The sequence below is a fragment of the Pezoporus occidentalis genome, unplaced genomic scaffold (genome assembly GCF_034315485.1).
Source record: "Pezoporus occidentalis ecotype Australia unplaced genomic scaffold, CSIRO_AGI_Poc_V1 ctg79, whole genome shotgun sequence".
Classification (NCBI taxonomy): Eukaryota; Metazoa; Chordata; class Aves; order Psittaciformes; family Psittacidae; genus Pezoporus; species Pezoporus occidentalis.
In genome coordinates this window covers 1111029-1135000 of record NW_026916147.1, presented here as the reverse complement: position 1 = coordinate 1135000, position 23972 = coordinate 1111029, and the positions used below count along the sequence as shown (strand labels likewise).

At 37.3% G+C, this 23972-nt stretch overlaps 1 protein-coding gene across 3 annotated transcripts in view; it reads right to left on the bottom strand.

Annotated features, from left to right (window-relative positions):
• The window catches only part of LRBA (LPS responsive beige-like anchor protein), a 401187-nt gene that overhangs the window by 239560 nt on the left and 137655 nt on the right, over positions 1-23972 (bottom strand). For all 3 annotated transcript variants that reach the window (XM_062602815.1, XM_062602814.1, XM_062602816.1), the window contains exon 37: positions 502-668. In XM_062602815.1, coding sequence (XP_062458799.1) covers positions 502-668 — 167 coding nt within the window. The remainder of the gene's footprint in view (positions 1-501; positions 669-23972) is intronic.

Sequence of the window (23972 nt, the reverse complement as noted above, 5' to 3'; positions counted from 1 at the left end):
CCAAAAGGAGAAACATACTGTTTTCACCTTGAAATTACTAATGCAAAATTCATTATTTCCCTCTAACTTAAAAAGATCTTTGTTTGTCAGCAGAAAACAAGTTACTAAGCTGTGGCTCAATCTTGAATCATATGATGAGCCATGAAGAAAGCTAGCTGTGTGAAAAGATTTACTTCCAAACATTATTCCTCAAAGAAATGATTGTGTAGAACTGGATATCCAAAACAAATTGTATCACACTGTTATAGCAAAATTTAAAGTCACAGGAGAATCACCATGTTTTTAACTACTCTAACAAAACACTAATTCTCTGACATTCACCCATACTAAACACTGACACGTTAATTTTACCTTCTTAATATATTACTTTGGCCCTTTAAAAAGTGAAAAATCTTGCTTACCTTTAAATTTGATCATAAGACATTCATTCACATCATCTAAGCATAGCTGAGCATAGCTCAGCTCTCAAAAATATTTTAAAACACCCCCAAAGTGCTTTACCTTGGTGCAGAGCTTCCCCAGGCTCCATGCTTGTCTGTAAGAATGTTGATAATTTTCTGTATTAGTTGAGTTGCAGTCACTTGGTCTCGGTACTTCGCTGCCATTATCAAATGATGACACATTTTTTCTTCTTCACGCTTGTCTGCAGAATACTGGGCACACAGTGACTAGGAAGAAAATAGAGACTTTATTACTTTGCATTTTAATTATACCATCCAAAGGAAATTTGAAGCACTTAAATAATTACTTATATAAAACCCTTGAGAAATAAGAATGAACCACATTTTACAAGTTTGAGAATTGAGGCACTTGTCAGCTGTGCCTCACAATCTATCCAGAGAGCCAAGCAGAGGTTAACCACATAGCATACACTCTTAGGATTTAGCAAATACCAACAGGTTAGTGCCCTGATCACATAATAAAACATATAGGTATGACCACTTTTATAACAAAGTAAGTGTATAGCATTATAAAAACAATGAGGAAAGTTTAATAATAATGACTGCCAGCTAGCTGACCACTCGACTCCCATGACTCTTCACTGGATTTGGGTAACCAACTGGTTGCTGTTGTTTGCATAAAAACTAAGGACAAAATCTACATATCTTCAGACAGAAGACAAAAGGCATATGAAGACTGACTTGGTCTTTACCAGGAGGCTTCTTGAAGTTGAGCACATTTGCAGGCCAGCATGGGAAAGTTAATCACTTTCCTAGGTGTACTGCACCTGTTGTATAAACATCTGTTTGCCGAGGTACTCAACACCAAATACTAGGAATTAAGAACTGAAGTCACACCTACAAACAGAACTCAAAACTAGGAAAGGTTCTTTGTTACAATATTTTCTAATAATTTTGGGTATTGTTGACCTGAAAATTTGTCTGTTAACACAGAAATTTATAGTACTGTCTTATCAAACCACTTTACAGAGAGACTCACAACTTAAAATATCGGTATAAACAATAAAGGCTTTTCCCCACTTCAGAACTCCATTTCTAATTTCAGTTTTCATTTGGCAATCCCACAGATCGCATATGCCAGACAAAGCATTTCAGCCTTTGTCAATGATTGGATTATTCTATGATCTTGTTAGCAGAATGGACACAAATGTCTGCCTAACAGCAAAAAAAATTGCTCTCTTTGTGAAGCACAGCTGAGGCAGACACTAGTACAATTATTTCTTAGAGCTTAGAAAACAGCATGATATCATAATGCTTTAGAAAACTGCAGCAACTAAAAAACAGGCAGGCTGTGAATGTTATTCATATATGTGTATATACAAGTATATATACCATATAAAGTGAAAGAAAGACAGGAAGAATATGGAATAAACCACAAGTATAATAAAATCTGGGGTTGTGCAGATTTTAATGGATATCACATAATAAAAGTGTACTAACATTAATAAAGAGGTATTTTAACAATTTTAATATATGTACAAATTTCCTCATAATTTTTCCCACACCTTACAGCAATACTCACCTGATGAACAGACATCCAGAGGAGTGAAGAATGAGCAGCTGACTTTCCAAGTGAACAAGACATCAAAAATTGGCTTTTGTACTCCTACATGAAGCACTCTACCACCCCTTTTCACAAAAACGCAAGATGGCTAAATCATAACCAACACCAAACAAAGATTTTTCTAGCTTTTTATAACTACAGCTGTCTTTTCCGACACATTAATCTATTTTGCACCCACAATGATTCTGAGTTGTTTTCAGCACTTTGTAAATGCTTCATAAGCTGTTATTTTTAAGTTGCCTGAAAGGGCAGAATTCTAAAAACAAGCGTATAAGGTAAGCTAAGTAGTAAAATGTTTTAAAGTGCTCTTTAATGGATCCTCCTTTACAATTTGAACAGCAACTTTTCATATCTGACATAAAATCCATAGATATAAATCACATTAGAGGGTTATTCTTTCTCCATTATCAATCTCTGTCTCTTTATGGAACATTAAAGTCACATTTGACCTTAAAACATGATAAAATGGAAATCAAACTAGAATGTTTTGTAAAAGATATAATGAACTTGTACCTCTTTTAAAAAAGTCTCTTTATGATGTAATTTTGAATGCCTCCTTCATTAAATAGCAGCAAAGATTTTCAAAGTATAGCTGTGACATTCAAATAAAGGAAAAAATGGCATTTGTCATGACAACTTCCATGAAAAAAAGAATCAGCCTGTTACAAAACAGAAATGTATAGGCTCCACTTTTCAGCAAATTCAGCATTTAATATAAACAGAAATTTGTAGTTCCCCACCAAAACTGAGAGACTTCCGAATGCAGCAATCCCATAAAATTAGAACATCACTCCAGGAGGGACTCTTAAACCATACCACACTATTTACAATACTTATTTTACAAATAAGAACAGAAAGAATCCACAGTTCTGCCAAACATCTGCCATGTGCACATATAATAACTAAAACTAGGAAAGTTTTGCAAGAATAATCCCTTTGATCATACAGGTGACTTGTTAATTGCTCAGTGGTTCCTACCCACAACATATGCCAAATATTCAGCAAAAAAGTAAGGTATTTCTCCCCCTCCCTCTCTCAAATAATCTTTAATACAGGAGTTAGAGAAAAATGGCTCCTCTAAAAGAAGTGGAGAGACCCATCTCAAAGTAGCCACTAGCCACTAAAATTTTTTGAAAGGATTTAAAAGTCTCTGTTTTTCCACTGTGTTTTTTCATTTTCCAGATGCCTTCAGGTTCACCTAATCCACTACTTTGAGAGATGCGATACCAGGATATAGAGTGGTACATGTTAATAGCTCACAATAAATCCAGATAATTCCATTTATGTGAAAATAAAAATTCAGCTTAATTTTCTGTGCCCAAACTCAAAAATATACTTTTACAGTTTTAATTCTTCATTATTTTCTGATTTCTTACACTTACAATAATGCACACTCTCATGCTTGAATATAGTTTTACAATTAGATACACTATTGAATGCAAACTAATTTTCACTTCCACAAAGCACTTCCACTAGTGCTTTGGCCTACCTAATCTATGTTATCTGTTTGGGCAAGTGTATAATGAAAGGATAATCACAACAGTACTGCAGTGACACTCACGATGAAACAAAAACACTGAAAGAAGGAAAAGGTATTTTCATATATACATTCCATAGGTTATCTATGAAAAGTCTTCCATTTAGTGGCTGTTGAAAGTTTTTCAAAGGGGAAGTGTATTAAGCAGAATCCTTTGACACAGCACAGAGCAGTGGAAAGACCCTTTTTCTCTAGCCCTTCATCCATGATGGAACAGAAACCTTCTCTTTGCCAGTAAAACAGAGTGGAACAGGGTTTTTCCTCTCTTCCATTACCTGCTTGGACAAGACTGGGGGCTATTTGAACATGCAGGTTACCTGAAGACACATTTTTAAGGAACAGTAATTCTAAAGGACATCAAGGTCATCCAAAAGATTATTGAAATGAAAATAGAATACATTCTGTATGCAGGAAATATTCCAGAAATACTACTGCAAAATTCTGACATGGTAAATTAGTCTATTCTGCCTGTCTATATACCGGTGAAGACGAGGATTAAACTAGTGTTTTCAGAATTATCTTTGATCATCAAAAAATGTTAAAGATTTCCTCAACACACCTTTGCAGTCCCAAAATTAGTGAAATGTTTTTTACCAAGTATGAAAAATTTTAATAGGGTACAGTTTTAACAGCCATACTGCATCTTTTTATTTTCATTCTTCAACTCTGAGATCACCGAGTGCTTTTACATATGCCAGTTCCTTTGTCTAACCTGACTAAAAGCCACTTGCTTTGTGAACAACTTGTCTCAGAGGGTGTCATTTAAGAGGAAAAGTCATCCATAAGATAACGTGTAGTCTTGCCACTAATGCAAATTCCCTACAAATAAGGATATTTTAGTAAATGAAGGAGCTCTTCAATCCTCTGCTTTCACAGATCTTTGCACTTGACCTCTGACCTGAGGTTTAAAGTCTGGACTAAAAATGCTACCCAGGGAAATCTTACAAAGACTCCTGAATAAGACTTAGAAAAATGAAAGCTTAAAACCTCAACAGCGAACAAAAGTCAACCAATGACAACATCTGACAGCCACCGTCAATTCTGAAGTGATGCCTCTGTCATCCAACGACTCGAAGTATTGATTTCTCTCAGCATGAAAAAAGCTTAAGCCAATGAAATAGATATAGCATCATCCCCCCGATAATAGCCATCAAGGTTAACACCAGCAGAACACTTATCAAAGTATCTCTTCCATTTCTTCTTGTTTTAATGGACTGAACACAATGCAATGGCTTCTCATCTCTGCAACCCATAGTTTTCCAAACCTCATTTATTCTCTTTTCCATCCTTTTATCTGATTTGAAGATTAAAAAGAATCTGCATCTAAATCCACTGTTTGCAATACGAAGGGGGAGAGAAGGGCGTTGATTTTCTACCCAGACATTCCTGGGGAAAAAAAAAAAACCTATGCATTTAAAATCACAAGGGGAGGTGTGGGGTAGAGTGGGGTGCTGGAAATCTGCAGTTGACTTAGATCATGCCAAACACAGACTGGTAAAACTATGGTCATGACCAGAAAAAAAAAAAAACTACCACAATCAATTCAGGTTAGTGATTAGAGAGAAATGCAAGGATCTCAGGAGACATCTGGTTTTAATCTATGCTGAGTCAACAGCTTTATTTTTTACCTTTAAGTCTCACAGTATTAAGCTTTAGTAAACCCAACGAAATAATGCAACAGCACTTTTACTGAGATTGCATCTTTCAAATGAACCCAATTTAGTACCATAGTTAAATGAGACAAACTAACAAGAGTTCAGCTGGATATAAAACCAAATGACAGAATAAATCAAGACTAAAGATCAGAGACAAACAACATCAGAATTTTTCTGCAGAATCCATTAGTACCACAGACTTTTTTTTTTTTTACCTTTTTCTTTGATGCTTACCTAATAGTTATTATTTGTGTTAAGGTAGCACCCTTGGATCACAATCAAAGATGAAGCTTTATATGAACAAGTAAGAGCTCTCACTCCTTGCTAGAAACTGGGATTTGCTATATGTGCCTACATTACTCCAATAATTCAACTCTCTAAGTATCACTGCTAACCACCGGCATAAACAATATGCAGAGACAAACATTCTTGTCGAACCCAAGAAGCTAATCCTTACCGTACATATGCCCAAATGTTTTGTATTCAAAGTATGCACTAGGATAGTCACTCTTCTCCTTCTTTTTCACAAATCCGGTTTATGACCGCAGTCCCTTCATACTATTAGTAAACATACTGTTTACAACAGGCTAATATCTTAAAAACACTACAGTTGGACATTAAATCTGAGATCCCTTGGGGCCACATCTTCCAACTACATGTCATTTTTCAAGCTAGAAATCAAAATACAAATCCCCTATGCTCTGGAAACAGGAAAGCTCAGCACTTCTGCATAGGTGATGATCTTTTCTTAAGGAAAGAAGGAGCCAGTGATGGTATTTTAAGCCATTTCCCAACCACACTGCATCAACCTTGTGACATTCAACTGCTTCAACACCACTGCCAAGATTAGTACTGCATTCACTAAATAACTTCTAGTCCATTGCAACAAATGAATTGGATCCATGAACAACTTCTGGAACTGACAAACTCACTCTATAAGGAGCTTCCACTCTGTCCAGCAAATGAGACATATGCTTACATAATCTAGGGATTCACTACTCATTCTTAGGGCCAAATTAAGGCTGCACTGCTTTGATTTTGCAAAACTGTTCCATATTTGGTTTTGCAATTTTTTCATACAATTTCCACACAACTCAGATTTTAAAAAGAGGAGAAGGGAAATAGCTTTTAATCAGATGAAAACACTTACACAAGTCTCAAAGGAGCCAAATTTGGGCCAAATGCAAACACATCACTTCAACCAAAGCAAAACAGTATCTGATTGTTGCCTTGTCTGTGACCAGTAGTTAACCATGTGTGAGCGAGCAACTTGTTACTGCCAGAAGAGAAACACAGTAGTGTTTCTAGTGTTTAGCTCCAGACTCCAAAGGTGTAGTAGAGGCCTAAGCAACTGTCCCAAATCTATTTTCAGTCTTCCCCAGCTTTTCTTTCTGTTTTTCTCTTCTATCTGCAGGCTCTTTCTCCTATTACCCACCCAAACTTTGCCTTTTAGTTGTTGCTGTCATTTACCTTACTTTAACAATACCACCAGGACACTTCCTCCGCTCTGTACCATCTGAACTCTAAGTGGAAGTAGGGGAAATAATTATCATCCACAGCAATGGTGAGGCTGTCAGCTCAGGAAACATTTCCCAAAAAAGTCTTGCTGTGGCTTTCAAGACATTCTTCAAGATCTCGTGAAAATCTTACAACCAGGGGCCAGATGACGCATCTCCAGCAAACCTCAACAAACTAAAGCTCTGAAATTTCTTCATTCATCAGCTCTAATCACCACCTCTTCAACTGTCTTGTTCCACTGAGGCACAGTAAGGACCTCACTTACCTGTACAGTAGGTAGAAAGCTGTCCAGCAGTTTTAGCCCTAGCAGCCAAATAACTGCTTTCTTAGGATTAAGATTTCCAGACACCCTACTGCCAGCACAGTTCCTTTACAACTTACAGCACCAAGATTTGGCACAGGAGTGACGGTTGAGCAGACTGAAAGTCACACTCAGTTCAGATGGCACAGCTAAACCTTAAATGGAGTCTCTAAGAGCAGGTGACACACTATCGAGTATTTTTAAACAAAGCAACTTACTAATTAAGCCCTTAAAGGTACAACAGAAACAGCAAATTTTCACAAGTTTTGTGTCAGATGAATTCTGAACAATTTTTCATAACAGGGGCGAAAAGTACATTTCTGACAGTGGGAAACAAAAATATCTCAAAACATGGAAACCCCAGGAATTCTAAAGGAAATAAATGTTTTAATTTGGAAACATTTTTCCAAACTACTTTTCCAAATCAAGAAAAAGAGAAACCTTGGAGAGCACAAAGAACGAAAAAAATGTAGCCAGAATTACTCAGATGTTAAGCTGATAAGCTGAAAGAATTTGGAACCTTATTACAAAATACCTTGTACCACTTTAACCTATAAATGTGGCTTCAGCCTCATTTGGATGAGTTGAAATTCTGCCGTTACCAAAGACACAGCTATAAATACTTAGTTCTATTACTATTTAATACATGACTTGTGTTAATTGTATCAACACCTACCTTACAGGAATGTGTATTCCTATGTAGGACCCTTTTTTATTATTGTATAATATGAATGTGAGTTTTTACATGTAGACTACAATGAAAAAATAATCAACATAATTCTGCTGATTTTGTTAGGTATTGTTTGATATTCCTGCTACATTACACTCACTAAATTTCCTTATAAATTTGCCAAACACATGCAAAGCAAATTCATTTCCAGCCAAAATCTCCACATAAACAGTTTCCAAGATTATGTAAAATTCCAGATTTCAAAAAAACCCAGATAGATTAGACCCTTGAGATATCCCTGCAGCCTGGGGTCTGCGTTTCTGTCTATTTTCTACATAGTTCCCCTCAAGTCCTTTTTCAGCTTTCCCTGTTTAGTGTTTAAGAGCACAATTCTGATTTTAATCCAGGAAATTCAGAATGTATCAAAATATACTAGCTCATGAACAAAGAACAGAGAAATAACTTACATGTGAGATAACAAGACATTTAGACATTATAGCTTCCTCTCTTGCCATAACCAATTGCATGCTAATGATAAGCACATCTCTAATAAGCTTTGGTACATTGCATCCCGAGTTGGTTTCAGACCTGACCCGGCTCCTTAACATGTCACTTAAGGTGCTTAATAAATAAACAATTAAACAGATCATAGTTTGCCTTCATATAACTTTGTTTTGTACTCTGATAACAGAATCAAAGGTATGTTTAAAAGTATTCTATCCTGTACAGTAGTCTAGTACTAGGCATTAAGAAGAAAAGGAAAAGTACCATCAGCACACAGTAAAATTAGTTTATACACAGGGATACATAATAGTAACTAAGGCAGATGTAGGAACCAATCGCCTATCAATCTGCGCTAGCACCAGGAGCAGCTTTAAAAGTGTTCTGTGCCATATTTGAGCAACCTGGTCTACGGGAGGTGTCCCTACCCGTGGCAACAGGGTTGGAACTAGATGATCTTTAAGGTCCCTTCAAACTCAAACCATTCTACAGTTCTATATTTGGCAAATCTTTTGTGAAACCTCAGCTATGAAACATTCTGACATGAACATGAACTCACAGCCAAAGGTAACCCATCTGTCCTTCACCAGCTTCTACCATGCTTGCTCCAAATGTTAATTTAGTGGCCTTGATTTCTGACAGTTCAGGACCTTTTCAGTCTCTCAAAATGGAGAATCATTACCTTGACTGGCACATATCCTTGAGCAACACTGCTAAATAGGACAAACATGTTTGCTGGCAATGTAGTTCCTTCCCATACACAGAATAAAAAAATCCTTTAGTTTCTGCTATTAAGTCACTGCAGCTTCATCTGTATCTGCAGAAACATTTTAACTTATTATTAAGGAAAAGTATTAAGGGCTTTTTCTTTTTGTCAAAGGAATTTCAAATTACTACCAGAGAATCTGTGAGGAAAAAAAAACACATAGGATTTTACTCAAAAGTGTATAAAATAAAAATACTAAGCTCAGTGCTGCTGATTCACAAGTTTCTAACTTATACGCCAAACTTGCTCATCACCTTATGGTAAACTAAGGTACTTGAGAGACTTATGCTTTGGAGACCAAGTATTTTAAAAGCAGGATGTTTTCACTAAGATGATGATGAAATGGCAGAGATTTGCAAAAAAAAAAAAGAAGCAAACGGGAAGGATTCTTAAAATATGGCATTTTATAGCAGATACCCTTACAAGCATTCCTTCCTTCATTGCCACTTACTTTGGTAACATGTTAAGCAGTCACAATCCCAGGTTTAGCTTAACCTCTCTGCCTTAACTTAAAGCCTCCTGTCAAAATTCTTACAGCATCAAACTATGAAAAGCAAATTATTTTAACTTCATTTTTTCTCCTCTCCTTTTTTCAGTAGTCTATGCTTTATATTTCGTTCTAACTAGTGTACGAGGCTTTTTTCTTTGTGATTGGTTCCCATGCACTTACATAACACAATTTTAGACTTTTAGAACAGCATGAGATAGGTATGAATAGGTTTGGGTTTTAATTAACATTTCTTACCCAGAAAAAGTTCTACCACTCTTGAAAGGTTAACATTCAGCTCTAAAAATGGCAAGGTTTTTCTGTCTGGTTGGTTTTGCTCAATGGTATGAGGGTGTTTTCACACTACACTTCGCTAACAGTTATCAGCATTTGTTACAAACAGCTGAACTCCTGGATGTTGCTGTAATGGCAAAAAACAGATCACACAGGACAACTGCACAAATCATACTTAACTAGATTTCACTAACTGACTTTAATTCAGTGTAAAATAATAAACTCAATACTTGGAGCTTGTTATGTTTAGAGCACTATAGATACATAGGATAAAAAAGCAACACAAATAGAATCACAGAATAGTTAGGGATGGAAAGGACCTTAAGATAATCTAGTTCTAACCCCCCTGCCATGGGCAGGGACACCTCACACTAAACCATGCCACTCAAGGCTCTGTCCAGCCTGGCCTTGAACACTGCCAGGGATGGAGCATTCACAACTTCCCTGGGCAACCCATTCCAGTGCCTCACCACCCTCACAGGAAAGAATTTCCTCCTTATATCCAATCTAAATTTCCCCTGTTTAAGTTTTAACCCGTTACCCGTTGTCCTGTCACTACAGTCCCTAATGAAGAGTCCCTCCCCAGCATCCCTACAGGCCCCCTTCAGATACTGGAAGGCTGCTATGAGGTCTCCACGCAGCCTTCTCTTCTCCAGGATGAACAGCCCCAACTTTCTCAGCCTGTCTTCATACGGGAGGTGCTTCAGTCCCCTGATCATTCTCGTGGCCCTTCTCTGGACTTGTTCCAACAGTTCCATGTCCTTTTGATGTTGAGGACACCGGAACTGCACACAATACTCCAGGTGAGGTCTCACGAGAGCAGAGTAGAGGGGCAGGATCACCTCCTTCGACCTGCTGGTCATGCTCCTTTTGATGCAGCCCAGGATACGGTTGGCTTTCTGGGCTGTGAGCGCACACTGAAGCCGGCTCATGTTCATTTTCTCATCAACCAACACCCCCAAGTCCTTCTCCGCAGGGCTGCTCTGAATCTCTTCTCTGCCCAACCTGTAGCTGTGCCTGGGATTGCTCTGACTCAGGTGTAGGACCTTGCACTTGGCATGGTTAAACTTCATGAGGTTGGCATCAGCCCACCTCACAAGTGTGTCAAGGTCCCTCTGGATGGCATTCCTTCCCTCCAGCCTATCAACCAAACCACACAGCTTGGTGGCCAGTTTATAGCAAGCACATCTGATGAGCCTGTCCTACTGGTGGCAGTGGAGAGAAGCTGCCAGGGTGAACACCCCCCCCCCCCCATCTTAGCAATGTCCACCACCTTGGTGTCAGCTTCCATAGAATGTTTTAGGTTGGAAGGGGCCTTGAAGATCATCTAGTTCCAACCCCCATCATGGGCAGAAGCATGTTGCACATATTACTCAAAGCCCTGTTCAACCTGGCCTTGAACACTTTCAGGGATGGGGCACCCATAGCTTCCCCGGGCAACCTGTTCCAGTGTTGCACCATCCTCAGAGTGAAGATTTTTTTCTTTATATCTAATCAAAACCAAAGATCCTTCCCAGGTCCCCAGCCATGGGGAAGGTGGGCTTCCCAGTCTCAGGCTGCCCCCTGGCCCTATGGCCCTACCCTGTACTGGGCACCTGTCCTGGCCCTGGCCACCCTCCCCCCCAGCTGCCCTGCTCTTCTCATGGTGGGTGGGAGGTTGAGATGCTTGGTGAAGTCCTGCTCAGGAGGCTGTGGTGCTGCAGTGGGTACCCAACTTACCCCACTGTGGGACACTGCAGGCCCTCATGGCACCCTGACAGTATACCGTGTCTGGTCCCAAGTTACAACAGAATTTGTTTCATTATGTCAAAACTTGTTTCATAATAGTCACAGTGTTTATACAGTAACTGAGCATTTTGCACTTTGTCTGACACCTCCCTTAAATGTTTCTAAGGCAAGAATTGACATCAGTCATGAAAGATGGAATCTCAGATTGCTCTACAAACAACACACAATTCAGGATAATTTGATGAAATTTAAATCTCAAGTTTCCTCAAGGTCAGGCTGGTAGAAGGATGAAAGGAGCACGAACATCTCAAAATCCATTATGCCATAACCTTGATACTACTACTTAAACCCAGAATTCATTCCAACAAATTTTTGACAAAACAAAAACAAAACAAAGCCAACAGTATCCTGGCAGCTGGGCACAAATGAAAAAAAAGGTGTAACAATGACCAAAGTGCTTGCACTGCTCAGCATTATAGTCACTAACATTGCCTTCCAAGCTCTACTACCAGGAGACAGCTAAATCTTTTAAGATGCAGAAATCTCTGAAGATGCATTTTCTTAAAAGTGAATTAAAAACAGGGACCTAGAAATGTGAGCAGGGAAAGGGGGCGGGGGGGAAGAAGGAGTGGAGAGGAATGTATCAGGAAATCTATCTTTCTAGTGTGGAACACAACAGTGAGAACAATTTGTTTTTCTGGATGTTATGAGGTTTTTAAGGATTAAATCTGCCACTTCTGGTAGGACTTCAGAGTAACAGTAAAATCCAGAAGTCTTGAAGTCACTTGGGACCTTCTCTGAAACAGTGATCACTGGAAGAGCAACTGAACTGCCTTATAGATCTTCCTTTTCATGATCTATGACCATCTCAAAGGTCCAGTTTTCTCCTATTTAAGTCAAAGAGAAAAATCAGTAGGTGAACTCACTCTGTAAACATTACTATTACAGAATCAGATGAAGTAGGAACAAAGAGATTTTTAAAAAACCTATTATAGTTATTCCCATTTAAAAGCTAATACAGGAAAGTTAAGATGGAAAGCTGGACTGCAAAGCATCAAGATGCAAGTGGCTATGTGAAAGGACCTGTCAGTTCAGTTAAGAATTGTGATTAGTGCTGTCTTGTTCCCTCTCCTGAAAAGTTGTAGGTCTACTCAGAATAAAGAGGTTACCTTTATAGAAAATCGGGAATGTCAACCTTGGCTGGGCGTGGTTTTCCAGTTTTCCACCATCTCCCTCCCTGAATCCCAAACAGACTTCAAAATAAAGGCAATCTTCTCAATTTAATTGTAAGATCCTTCTTTAAAGAGAATTACAGCCTCTTTTCAACCATTACTAATGGAGGTATTTATTTCAGCACAGTCACTATATTTTGCACTGAGAACAGAGCATTCTCAATGAAAGGCTAAAGCTTTCTTTGGAATGAGAAATACCAATTCAGGAAAAACTAGATGTATTATATGCTAGATGCAGTACGTTGCACAACTTCCTCCCCATTAATATTCCAATAAATGAAAGAGAAAAATTCTCTATGTGACTAATGCAGGTAATAGTGAAAACCTAAACTGCAAATACTTCAGGCTCCATTGACGAACTTCGCTGAATGATGAGATGCGGCTTTAACCCAGCAGCCTGAACTCAGGTCAGCAACAAGCAGTATTTGCAACTGAGATGCTTTTGCCAGGAAAAGCCAAATGAGAAAACAAACATGCAGAAACAAACCCAGAATACAGGGAGATATTTTACAGGTTTGTGATTTCTTTCTTCAATTCCTGTTACAAACAGATTTCTTATATAAAAGCAACACTTAAAAATTAAACTGTATCTGAGAGAATATTCAACACTACTGCCAAAAGACTGCCAAATACATCTGGGCTACAAATGACAATACACTGGATAGAAAGTTAACACTCATTTAGCAATCGGATGCACATTTCATCCTTAATGAAGGCCTGAAAAGAAGAGTTCACTTTATTCTGGATACAGGTATCAAAGCAAATCTCACAAAGCAACATAGGCACATCATCTAAGGATCTTTTTCACATTAAGAATCCTATTAGAAGGAAAACACTAAAAGGTAATTGAATTTCCCTCAGTTATCTTCATCTCTGTCAGCTCCTGCTACAATAACTTACTCTCCAGAGCAGAGATAACTCAATTCTGTCCAGCAAGCATATGTTATGAATCTCCAAAGCAAACTTGTCTAAATCATTCTGGTCTTCTATCAAGGTTGGCTGTGGATATGAACTCTGACAGAAGGCAAACAAATTTATTTTTATCTTTTCAATAATTCACTTTCCTGTGCCTTGATGGAAGAATCTAAAGACACAAGTGTTTCCACTAATTCTAGAATTACAAAGACTGGTTGAAAATATTTTATCTGGAAGTTAATGCTATTATAAACTGTTTGATTCATCATTCTGTTTTAGCAGAAACAAAAAAGTGTGTAACAGCAGTTTCAGGCTTCTGTTGACATACAATAACTAAAACAACCTTCTCATGCTGTAATTGACATTTTTCAGAATGGTTTTGACATTTATATTTTCACCTTCAATGGAAATATTAACTGTACAAATAATAATAACCAAAGCATGCTCTTTTTATTTCATCAAAGTTCTTAAAACATCAGTAAGTGCAAATATTCTACTCACATAAGCAAACTGCTTTGACTTTAAAAGACACATTTTAGGAAGGCATAATGACTTATCTAGACCAACATCACAAAAGAAAAGCAATACAGAAAGCAGCCAGAGGAAGGGAAAATGACAAGAATCACAAAAGCTACTTCTGGAAGGAGAGGTGATAAAATACAAGCTAAGGTTCTGGACAAACTAACACTAGTTAGTACAATTCCTGTCAGTTTGTGATTGTTTCAGGCTGTTCAACATATATGCAAAATAAAAAAAAAACTGAAGAATGAGTGTATAATGAAGTGACAAAGTTCCCTGCTGGTACTAAGCTATTCAGGGTTGTATAATCATGAAGGAGCTGTGAGGAACTGGAGGAGAAGCTTGGAAGAGAAAGTCATCATGGTAATAGAACAGGAACTTCAGAGTAGGTAAAAGAAATGTAGGAAAGAATCTAATTTTAGCTATAAAATGATGGACTCTGAGTTCAACTTTATCTTCACTCCTTTTTATCATTATGGGATTGCATTATCAATGACATAGTTCTATGAAACCATCAGCTCAGTACAGAATAATCAACAAGCATACAGGAATCAAAGAATTAGAAATCACTGGAAAGAACACCACATAAAACACTGTGTATTTATAAGCTCCTGGTGTGTCCACATCTGGAATGCTGTGTGCAGTTTTGGGTCTTCTATTAGGAAATATGATAGAACTGAGAAGCATTTTGAAAGGATTCAGAATTGGAATCACTGTCTCAGAAGAAATAACTACATAACAGCAGGATTTTTCAAGGTGGGGAAAAAAAGAATTGTCTCTACAATTCAGGAAGGAAAAGAGAACTCTCTAAAATCATGTGGTACATAGGGCTCTTTCTAGGTGAGTTCTTATAACATCAGATGGAGAGAGAGTCACAGTGAAAAAGCAGGTCAAAGAGATGGAGAGTGCATGCTGAGACAATCGTGTGAAAGTTTCCCAAGAGCTGATAAATGCTAGGGACTGGCAGTCTTGTTGAACCTGCAAAATATGATCAACTCAGAATTCCCCTGGTCTGCTGAATTTGTACACCACCATGCTAGGTGGTATACAATACAAATTTCTACACTACATACTAGGACCACTAGCAGCTGGTATGACTCAGACAACATCCAAGACAGTGACAGCTACTCTAAGTAAACAAGGAATCCAGGACTGTGTGTATTTCCCCATGAAGCAAGGGACTTTCTGCAGGATTTTGTGAACCTATTGGAATAAACCTTTCATTATAATTGTTTGAGTCAGCCTTCCAACTGTAAGCTCCAACTGCAAATGCGTGATGGTGTTGTGTGTAGTTATCAGCTATTAACAGTACCAGATTTAAGCTATTAATTGCAACAGTATAATGAACAGAAGGTGTTCCAAGAAATACTGGATGTGATTCACGTCTCCTGTTCAACCTGACTCACTACCAGGGAAAAGACATTTTACAACACAAGAATGAAACCAAGATGCCAGTACAATTTGTTGTTAACTCAGTCTAACTATAAGCAAAAGTCTGTTTTACTGAGCAAATGGGGGAAAAAAATCCCTGAGGAGATACAAAGTAAGTGGACATCATTTCTGGCAAGCAAAAATCAGCAGCCTTGGAAAGTGTTACTATGTTTGCCCTTTGAATAAAATCTTCCTTAAGTATCCACAGTTTGAGATAATAGGCTCGATAATGTGATTACTCTTGCTCATCCATGTTGCAGTAGGAATCAATCATCCAAGAACAGAGAATAGAACTACTAAGATGACCTAGAGCACAGACCACCTTAGAAGAAAAAACGCCTACTGTAGTGAAGTGAGACGCGATGAATGATAAAAAAGTAAAAATAAGAAAAACTAAAGGAAAACCACATGTGAAGCCAAAAGATAATAATCACATAATAACAAATATGTGCTGAATATAAGTATAAATAAATTAGAAAAAAGTTTAGAACTGAGCAGAATTTTAAGTCCAACCTACTAGCTAGAATAGTAAGAAAAAACACCTTTGGGTATTCAGACCACACAGAACTTTCGTGACCTTGTCAGCACCAATATCAGAATTATTTTAATACATTGTCTTTCTCACTTAGGTTAAAGTAACTCACAACAAAGCACATAGGAGAGATGCGACCTGTCACCTGTGTTTTTTCTTCAAAGCTGAACAATTTCTAACACTGTTGTTAAAAAGGTACGTAAGTAATGCAAGCTATCTTTGGATGGGAATTTTAAAATAAAATCTCCAATCAAGCACAACAGGATATTTGCTTTGTTAATGCTAGAAATTTACACTCTATGTACACTGTATTACTTCATTCAAGAGTATTTTGTATTTTAGTATCACTGCCTTGCATGAACTACCGTAAAAGTCTGTACATGAATAATAAACAAGGTAAACACTACTGATTTATTTTTCGTGAATAGGTGAGAACAATATTTCTGATGCAAGTATCTGATCTGAAGCAAGAAATTTCTTAGCTAGCTATCTTAGTTTTCATATTACAAGCATAAAAAGATGCAGGAAAACATGGAAAATGTTTTTATAGACAACACAAAAACTGTGTATTAGGGGTTCAAATGAAATGCATGCCATCCATCAAAAGCCTTTTTAAAAGACCAGAAAAAGCTGGAATGGTTAAGCTACAGAGAAAGAAGCCTGTAAGAAAATAGCATTCTTTAAGAAATTTGTTCAAAGAAGTAAAACAGAAAAATATGTCAACTAAGGCTTGCTAGTTTTTAAAACAGAAGGAAGCAGGCCAAAAGAGTCTAAGGAACACTTGCATAAAAGCATAAAAGGCAGTAATAAATTATTTTACAAACAAATCAGGAGCAGTAAGCCTGTTAAAGTATCTCTGTAGAGCTAATAGAAGATGAAAGGATAAAAAGAGCTCTTGGAACATGAGACCACCAAATTTTGCTGATAGCTTTAAATAATTCAAGGTTGTAAAAACAGCAAACATGAACAAATGCTAATACAGTGACTGGGAGATAAAACAGTAAGTGAAATTCATATCAAAAACTGCAAATTTTGTCTAAATCATGATCCCTGCCATCCACGTATAGCCAAGAAAGAACCCCTATAAAACTGCACTGCTCTTATACTTGTCCTTCAGCATGTAGCATTCAACTCTGTTAGAACAGTGAGTTTGATGAACTTTTGGTCTAACCCACTACAGATGCTCTTGAGTCTCAGAAAACTATTCATCTGTGATACAGAAGAACATTATTAATGTAAATTAATTTTAAAAGGTACAGAATTTCCAAGTGGATTTTATTAACAAATTATTTTGGATTTTAAATGCTCTAAATAAAGTTCCAGTTATTAAAGTTTATGGCCAAATTGTTTCCTATTCCACAAACCAGCAGAACCTATGGCTCTATAATATCCTACTGAGAGATGTTCATCTGAGTATTTGAGTAATTCCCATCACCAGTAAGTATTCATAAAGAATTATCTGCAGTAAGCGGAACCTAACTATGTAAATCCTGCACATATTAAGATAAGATCAGACATTCAAATTTCTGTGCTTGTTTTGCTACTGCATGACCTCTTAGAAGTAACTTAAGTCATTAAGGTGGAAGAGATATTCCACATATAGATTATGATATTTTACTCACTTCTTACTCTGTATTTACTTTGAGTTACACTTTCAATGTTAATAACAAGTTTGAAACTTAGAACTTGAAATTAAAGACAAAGAAGAACAGAAACCAATCCTAATAAAGTGCTGTTTAGGCATGACCGTATCTATGCTGATGAATCTCTAAGCATGCTCTAACTGTAATTCTGGATTTTCTATTGCTACTTAATTAGCAAGTGAACTAAATAATTAAAAAAAAATAACCAAAACCACAAACAAAACAAACAACAACCAAACAAAAAACCAAACCAGAAACAAACACAAACCACCCTGTCAGTCTTACAATTATGGATTTCCATACACATACACAGAAGTTAAGATGCACTGATACAGAAAAAGATAAGTTCAAAGAGGAATGTCTGTTCCCGGGTTAGCGGAAGATAGGTTACAGCAGAAGCATACAATGCTGTCCTACATTCTCTAATTATCCCATTTTCTTCATTCTATGCTGTTTCAATTCAGTCATTTAGTCATTTTTAAGATACTTCATAAACAATATTATTATATCTTTGATAGCTCTTAGACACAGTCCTGTAAACTATTTTGATTTAAATTTGAGATATAACAAAAAAAGAGGTCTCCGCATTCCAGTGCTAGTTTTCATACCTTCTCCTCCCATTGCTTATTAAGCACAGTGAAAGAGAAACTACAATTTTTCACTCATCCTTTCATAGTCAGGCAATACTTTGCCCCAACACTTCCCAGAGCACAGGGAAAATGTTACGATGTTCAACCAGAAAATGAACTTCTCATTACAGTATCCTTTACCTCACATGAGACAACAAATCCAAAAATTGCCACCTCAGGAATATAAGAAGTTTAATTTCCCAGTTTGCAACTCATCACCATATTGCAGCAAAACAAAATGGGTTAATCTTCCAATGGAAAACAAGAAATAAAATTTCTTCTATGCTCAGCACTCTGTTGAAGAGCTTAAAACACATCAAAAAAAAAAGTGTTTAGAAATTAAGTAAGAAGTTTTCTTCCTTCTACCAACAGATGGTGCTACACTGCTTAACCTGCCCAATACAAAGGACAGTGGTTATTTAAAAATTAAAATTTGAGAAAGTTAAGCCCGTTTATAATGAAATGTGTAAAGCCTTATTTTCTGTGAGGGCACATCTAACGTAGTTTGTGTTGCCACATTACATTTTTGCAATCTATATATAACTTTAGGTTACATTATTACAGGACACCTACAACTTGCGCTATCCATTACCTTCCTATGCTCTGTAAAGACCCATTACTGATAACCCACACTACTAGACAGAATGTCCATTGAAAGTATTCTGAAATCTTTTGTTCTAATAAATAAGGTCATTGCTGTTAAGTATATTGAATAAGAATTTATACAAAAAGGATGTTGCAAGAGGCACAGAAAAAAAAACCAACAAAACAACTTGATGCATGAGATCCATAACATAAGCAGCTCTCATTAAAAACTGGAAATTATATGGAGAATAGGGACTCGGTCAAGGATTACAACTTTCTTTCACACAGTAACTGTTTGTTACATGTAAATGTAACTATCACCTACAGAAACAACAGACACCAAATACCGTTTCCTAATTCTTCCAAGGGCTCTCAAACATTCTCTCTGAGTTACAGGCATTCCTGACACAACTGATTTCCAGTACTGTTTAGTTACTTCCTCTGACACAAATAACATCTTCTAATATTTAATGCTTAGTACACCAAAGGGGAAGAGGTTCAGAACACACAACATTATCAATCAATGGAATCACTGAATTCAGTTTTCTGCCAAGAAAACAAAAAGCAAACAGCTACATCCAATTCACTACTGGAACGCTTGCTTAGCCTTGCAGCTTATCTGTGTCTAGGCAATACTTGTATTAAGATTCCTTCCTCCACATGAGCCATGAAGTAAAACATTCAGTTTATTACACACAGCCTATAAATTGATACTGAATAAGAATTAAAACTGCGAGGAAGTCTGAGTCTTCCGCATGCAAAACCATAACTGAGCAGAAAAGGGCAACAAATTTTACAGCAGCTGGAAATACTAGATTTAATTACTGAAGAGAAATCATGCAGAGAAGTTAGCTGCCTAGTATGATTTATAACAAATGCAAAGGGAAAGTCATGTGAAATTCTCAGTTAATCAACAGAAATGGCCAATAACAACAAAGCCAGCAGTTTCTATTTCTATGGATGACTACAGTTTGAAAAAATAAGACCAGAAATTCAAGGGAATCACACCACACAATCTTTAAAAACAGCCACTTAGAGGAGGCAGGTTAGTAAATTACAGCAGCAGTTACATTTTACTGAAAAAAATTACTCCAGTGTCCGTTTTCCTCACAGACTCAGAATGAAGAATCCTTGTCCATCCATTTTAGAATGCTTTCTGAAAATTGTGTTGCAGCGTCCATTGCTCCTCTACACACACTTATAAAGTGCAACATTATGAACAGTTCTGCATAGCACCTTTCCCTCCATTTTCCTATTCCTTCATGTAAATATTGCAGGCAAATAAAACCCAATGCTGTTGGAAGGATACCAATCAAAAATACTTTACACAAGCATTAAGATATGCTATTACAGATTTTGGTCAAAATCCAATAGTGCCATGAGAAAGCAAACAAAACCTTCAATACAAAGATGAAACACTGTAATGCTCGAACAATGCAGGTCTAAAACACTTGCAAGTTTACATATTTAGAATTCTATAAATATGTATATTCACACATAAATATATAAGGAGATTTATGCAAGACAGGAGGCATATCCAAGGAAATGGGCACTCCTGTAATAAATTATAAAATAAAGTCAATTAGAGCAGAAAATTCCCTCCCCCTCCTCACACCAAATCCAATTATTCTCATAGGCCCAACTCCACAGTAGTCTGCACACAATCTAAGACACAGTACGAATCACCACATTTTTCAAGGTCATTTCTAGAAAGCAGTCTAGGTGGTAGCATGAAACTAGTTGATGGAATTCAGGCATAAAGAGGTTCTTCTTTGGGATTTTCAGCTCTACCAAACATTTTGGTTTTGAAAAATGCCTAAGAGACCCATATATATCAATCCCAGGGACACTGGGCAAAATTTAAGGTTACAAGGGTTATAAGTTAAGTTACGAATGCTCACATTTCCACATTCACTGTAAAAATGTTTGCTTCACTGCCACCTCACTAGAGAAATGAGTGGAATATTGCTTAATCACATTGTAAAATGGGTAAATATGTCTTGGGTCTCACTGTGACCTCCCTGTACGTCTACATTCATAGATGTAATTACTTACAGAAGTAGCAATGAAACCATAGGTGAAGAAAGGATCAGAACAAAGCAAGAAATAGGTTAACTTTTTTTATTCAGCCACAGAAAAATCTCACAACCGATCCTTCATCTCCAAAGCAATTCTTAGAAGACAGACAGCATAACTGGTTTGGCTCATAATTTATTTTACTTACATTAGCTCCTATAAAAAAAAAAAAAAAAAGAGAAAAAAAAGAGAAAAAAAGAGTGGCCAGATACCAAAGTGAACTTTTTTTTTTGTCTTTTGCAGGCTGCTGAGTTGTAAGGTAGAATCACCTAGAAGAGGGTGGGAGGCTGCATCTCCCATGAGGGAAGCTGAGCACGTCCAGTTTGAAGACGTTTCAGAAGTACAGGACTACAGAGGCAAAGGAGGGCTCTGCAATGCAAAAGGAGACAGACACTCCAAACACAAAGGAAGAAAAACAGCCAAGCCAAGAAGACAGATGCCCTTCTTGCTACCAGATACAGAAGTGGATGTGCTGATTTTGCTCTGTTTAAGACACTGTATTTGAAGTTTCTAAAATAGAGAGAATTGCCTTAAGAAGATACAGGGAGGAGAAAAAAGATTTCTTTTCAAATCCTTTTAATTTAAATTGCAGGCACTCAGAGTTTTCCGCATACCTAAAGTTACAGCACAAAATGGAGCAATACGCAAAAAAAAACATTCCTGCTTTAGACGCCTTCCTTTGTTTTTTGCTATCCTACCTTATGGAAAGGGAACAGATACTTTCCTCTCCATGTTCTAACCAATGCAAGGTACCACCACATGGAGATACAGCAAGGAGAGACACAATCAGCCGTTATGCAGCAAAGGCAGTATGTGCCACATTACTGTTGCTTCTCTGCCTCCTCCTGACTATGACAGAATTGATAGGTCGACATTTCTCAGTCAAGGAAGGAAAATATCTGTTCTGTACTTGCACTGAATTAAGAACCAAACAGGAGGGGTACCTTCCCTCTGGACCCTATGCAACTTTTAAAATGTCCCATGACAAATTTCTAAAGTGCAGTTGTCCAGCACAGCAGTGTTTTTCATAGTACTACCTATCTTTCTAGGTTTTTTTCTCCCTCTTACAGTGACCATCCTTAGCCCATTCATAACCAAATACTATGCAATAATATATAATCTAGAACTTCATTTTGAAGTTTGTATAGATATTCCATTGTTTCCTCCTGCCTCTATGTGCCCCCAAATACTAGAGTTCAGTTTTAAATGATGAAAAGATATTTTGCCTTTTACTTCAAAACTGCCTTTGCTTTAAAAAAAAAAGAAGTAAAAAAAAAAAAAAAGGCTCTACAGAAAACTTTATAAGACCAGATTGCTCTGTCACCATGCTGCCAACCTGTCCAAAATCTGACACATATATTGAAAGGTTCAACTTTTTCATGACTTTTAGAAACAGGAGAATTAAAACCAGGTAGCAGTAAACATACTACGGATCTTTAAAAAGAAATTTGGGTGTTGGATTTTTGCTGGCCAAATATTACCATGGAACATTTCACATGTCACCTGAAACACCAGAAATGCAAGTCTGAATGAAAATGAAAAAATGGGTGACAGTTCTTACCCCATTTCTTACCTGAAATCTTATCTCTGAATCTTTATCCCTCACTCAACCAGACTTTACAGAGTCACTCAGCCCTTTATCCCCATAGCTCAGGTGGCAAAGCCTGTGACCAAACCACACAAGTCAGGCTAGACAAAACAACTTTTAGCTCAGGGTTCATCATCTGCTGCTCTGCTTTCTTACAGGTCCTCAAGCTGGAGAATGAACCACATCAAAGGCTATATCAATTGTTTTGAGAGTTCTTTTTCTCTTATTTCCTAGTCCTTCCTGTCATGCCAGTGAGTCATGACATGAGTGTCAGGGCCAAAAATTAAGGCATCAAAACCTCAACAGCCATTGGTACAATGGGAATATACCTACCAATTGCAATACACAGCATATCAGCAGCCCAACATGGCAGACACCAATTCCCATTAAACAATGGAATAGCACCAGTCTAGCCAAGTGACAGATCCAATTCCAGGCACAATAGAAGAATGGTAAGTCTTCTATTGTCTGAAGCACCACTTCAAAAGGCTATGAGGAACACTATAGCTAAAAAGTACCATTGTACTAAAGCAAGACACACACACTTGACAGGGCATGTGAAAATGAGATCATGCCGTGGATGGATGGAACACAGTACACAGGAATTTCTGATTACTGATGAGGTATCTGCAAATTCAATGGGTGTGAGTAATGGTTCCCCTTTGCACAAAAGAAACAGAACATTGACTGAAGCCTGCCACATACATCAGTAACACTAACTTCATGAGACACTAGGTTTGTTATTTAAGCATTTGCTAGAATCCAGTAGTTGTATATCATCAATTTGCGTACCTGCAGAAGTGACGCTAGATACAAGTTTTTCCAACGCAGTAATAAAACTAAACTTGATAAACAGACTTCTGCTATTTTGGTACACTAGTTTCTGTTTAAGTTCAACCTGATGAGTTAAACCCCTTGAGCCATCATACTGAGATAGCACAGATTCAAAACAGCATCAACTTAAAAAAGTATCAGCCCACTCTTATCCTAAAGGGTTGTCACAGCAAAACTCTGAGCTATATTAAAAAATGTAAGTTGATGCTCAGCACAAATTTCTTCCAGACATCATAAAAGGTGTCCTGAGACTGAAATAAGGCTAACAGTGAAGATGTCAGTGAACAACTGAATCCATTGATAGCCCGTATTTACATGACAGAACCCTTTACTTCACACAGATGTCCCACATACACACACACCTTTGCGAACAGTTTGCATCTGAAGAATAAAAGTGGGCTGTTCATCTAATCAATAATGCCATGTCATGTACAGAGCTTCTGCATAAATCCAGAGCAAAAGATGTCAAGAATGTCCCACTCCAATGATTATCAGGCAATGAAGTA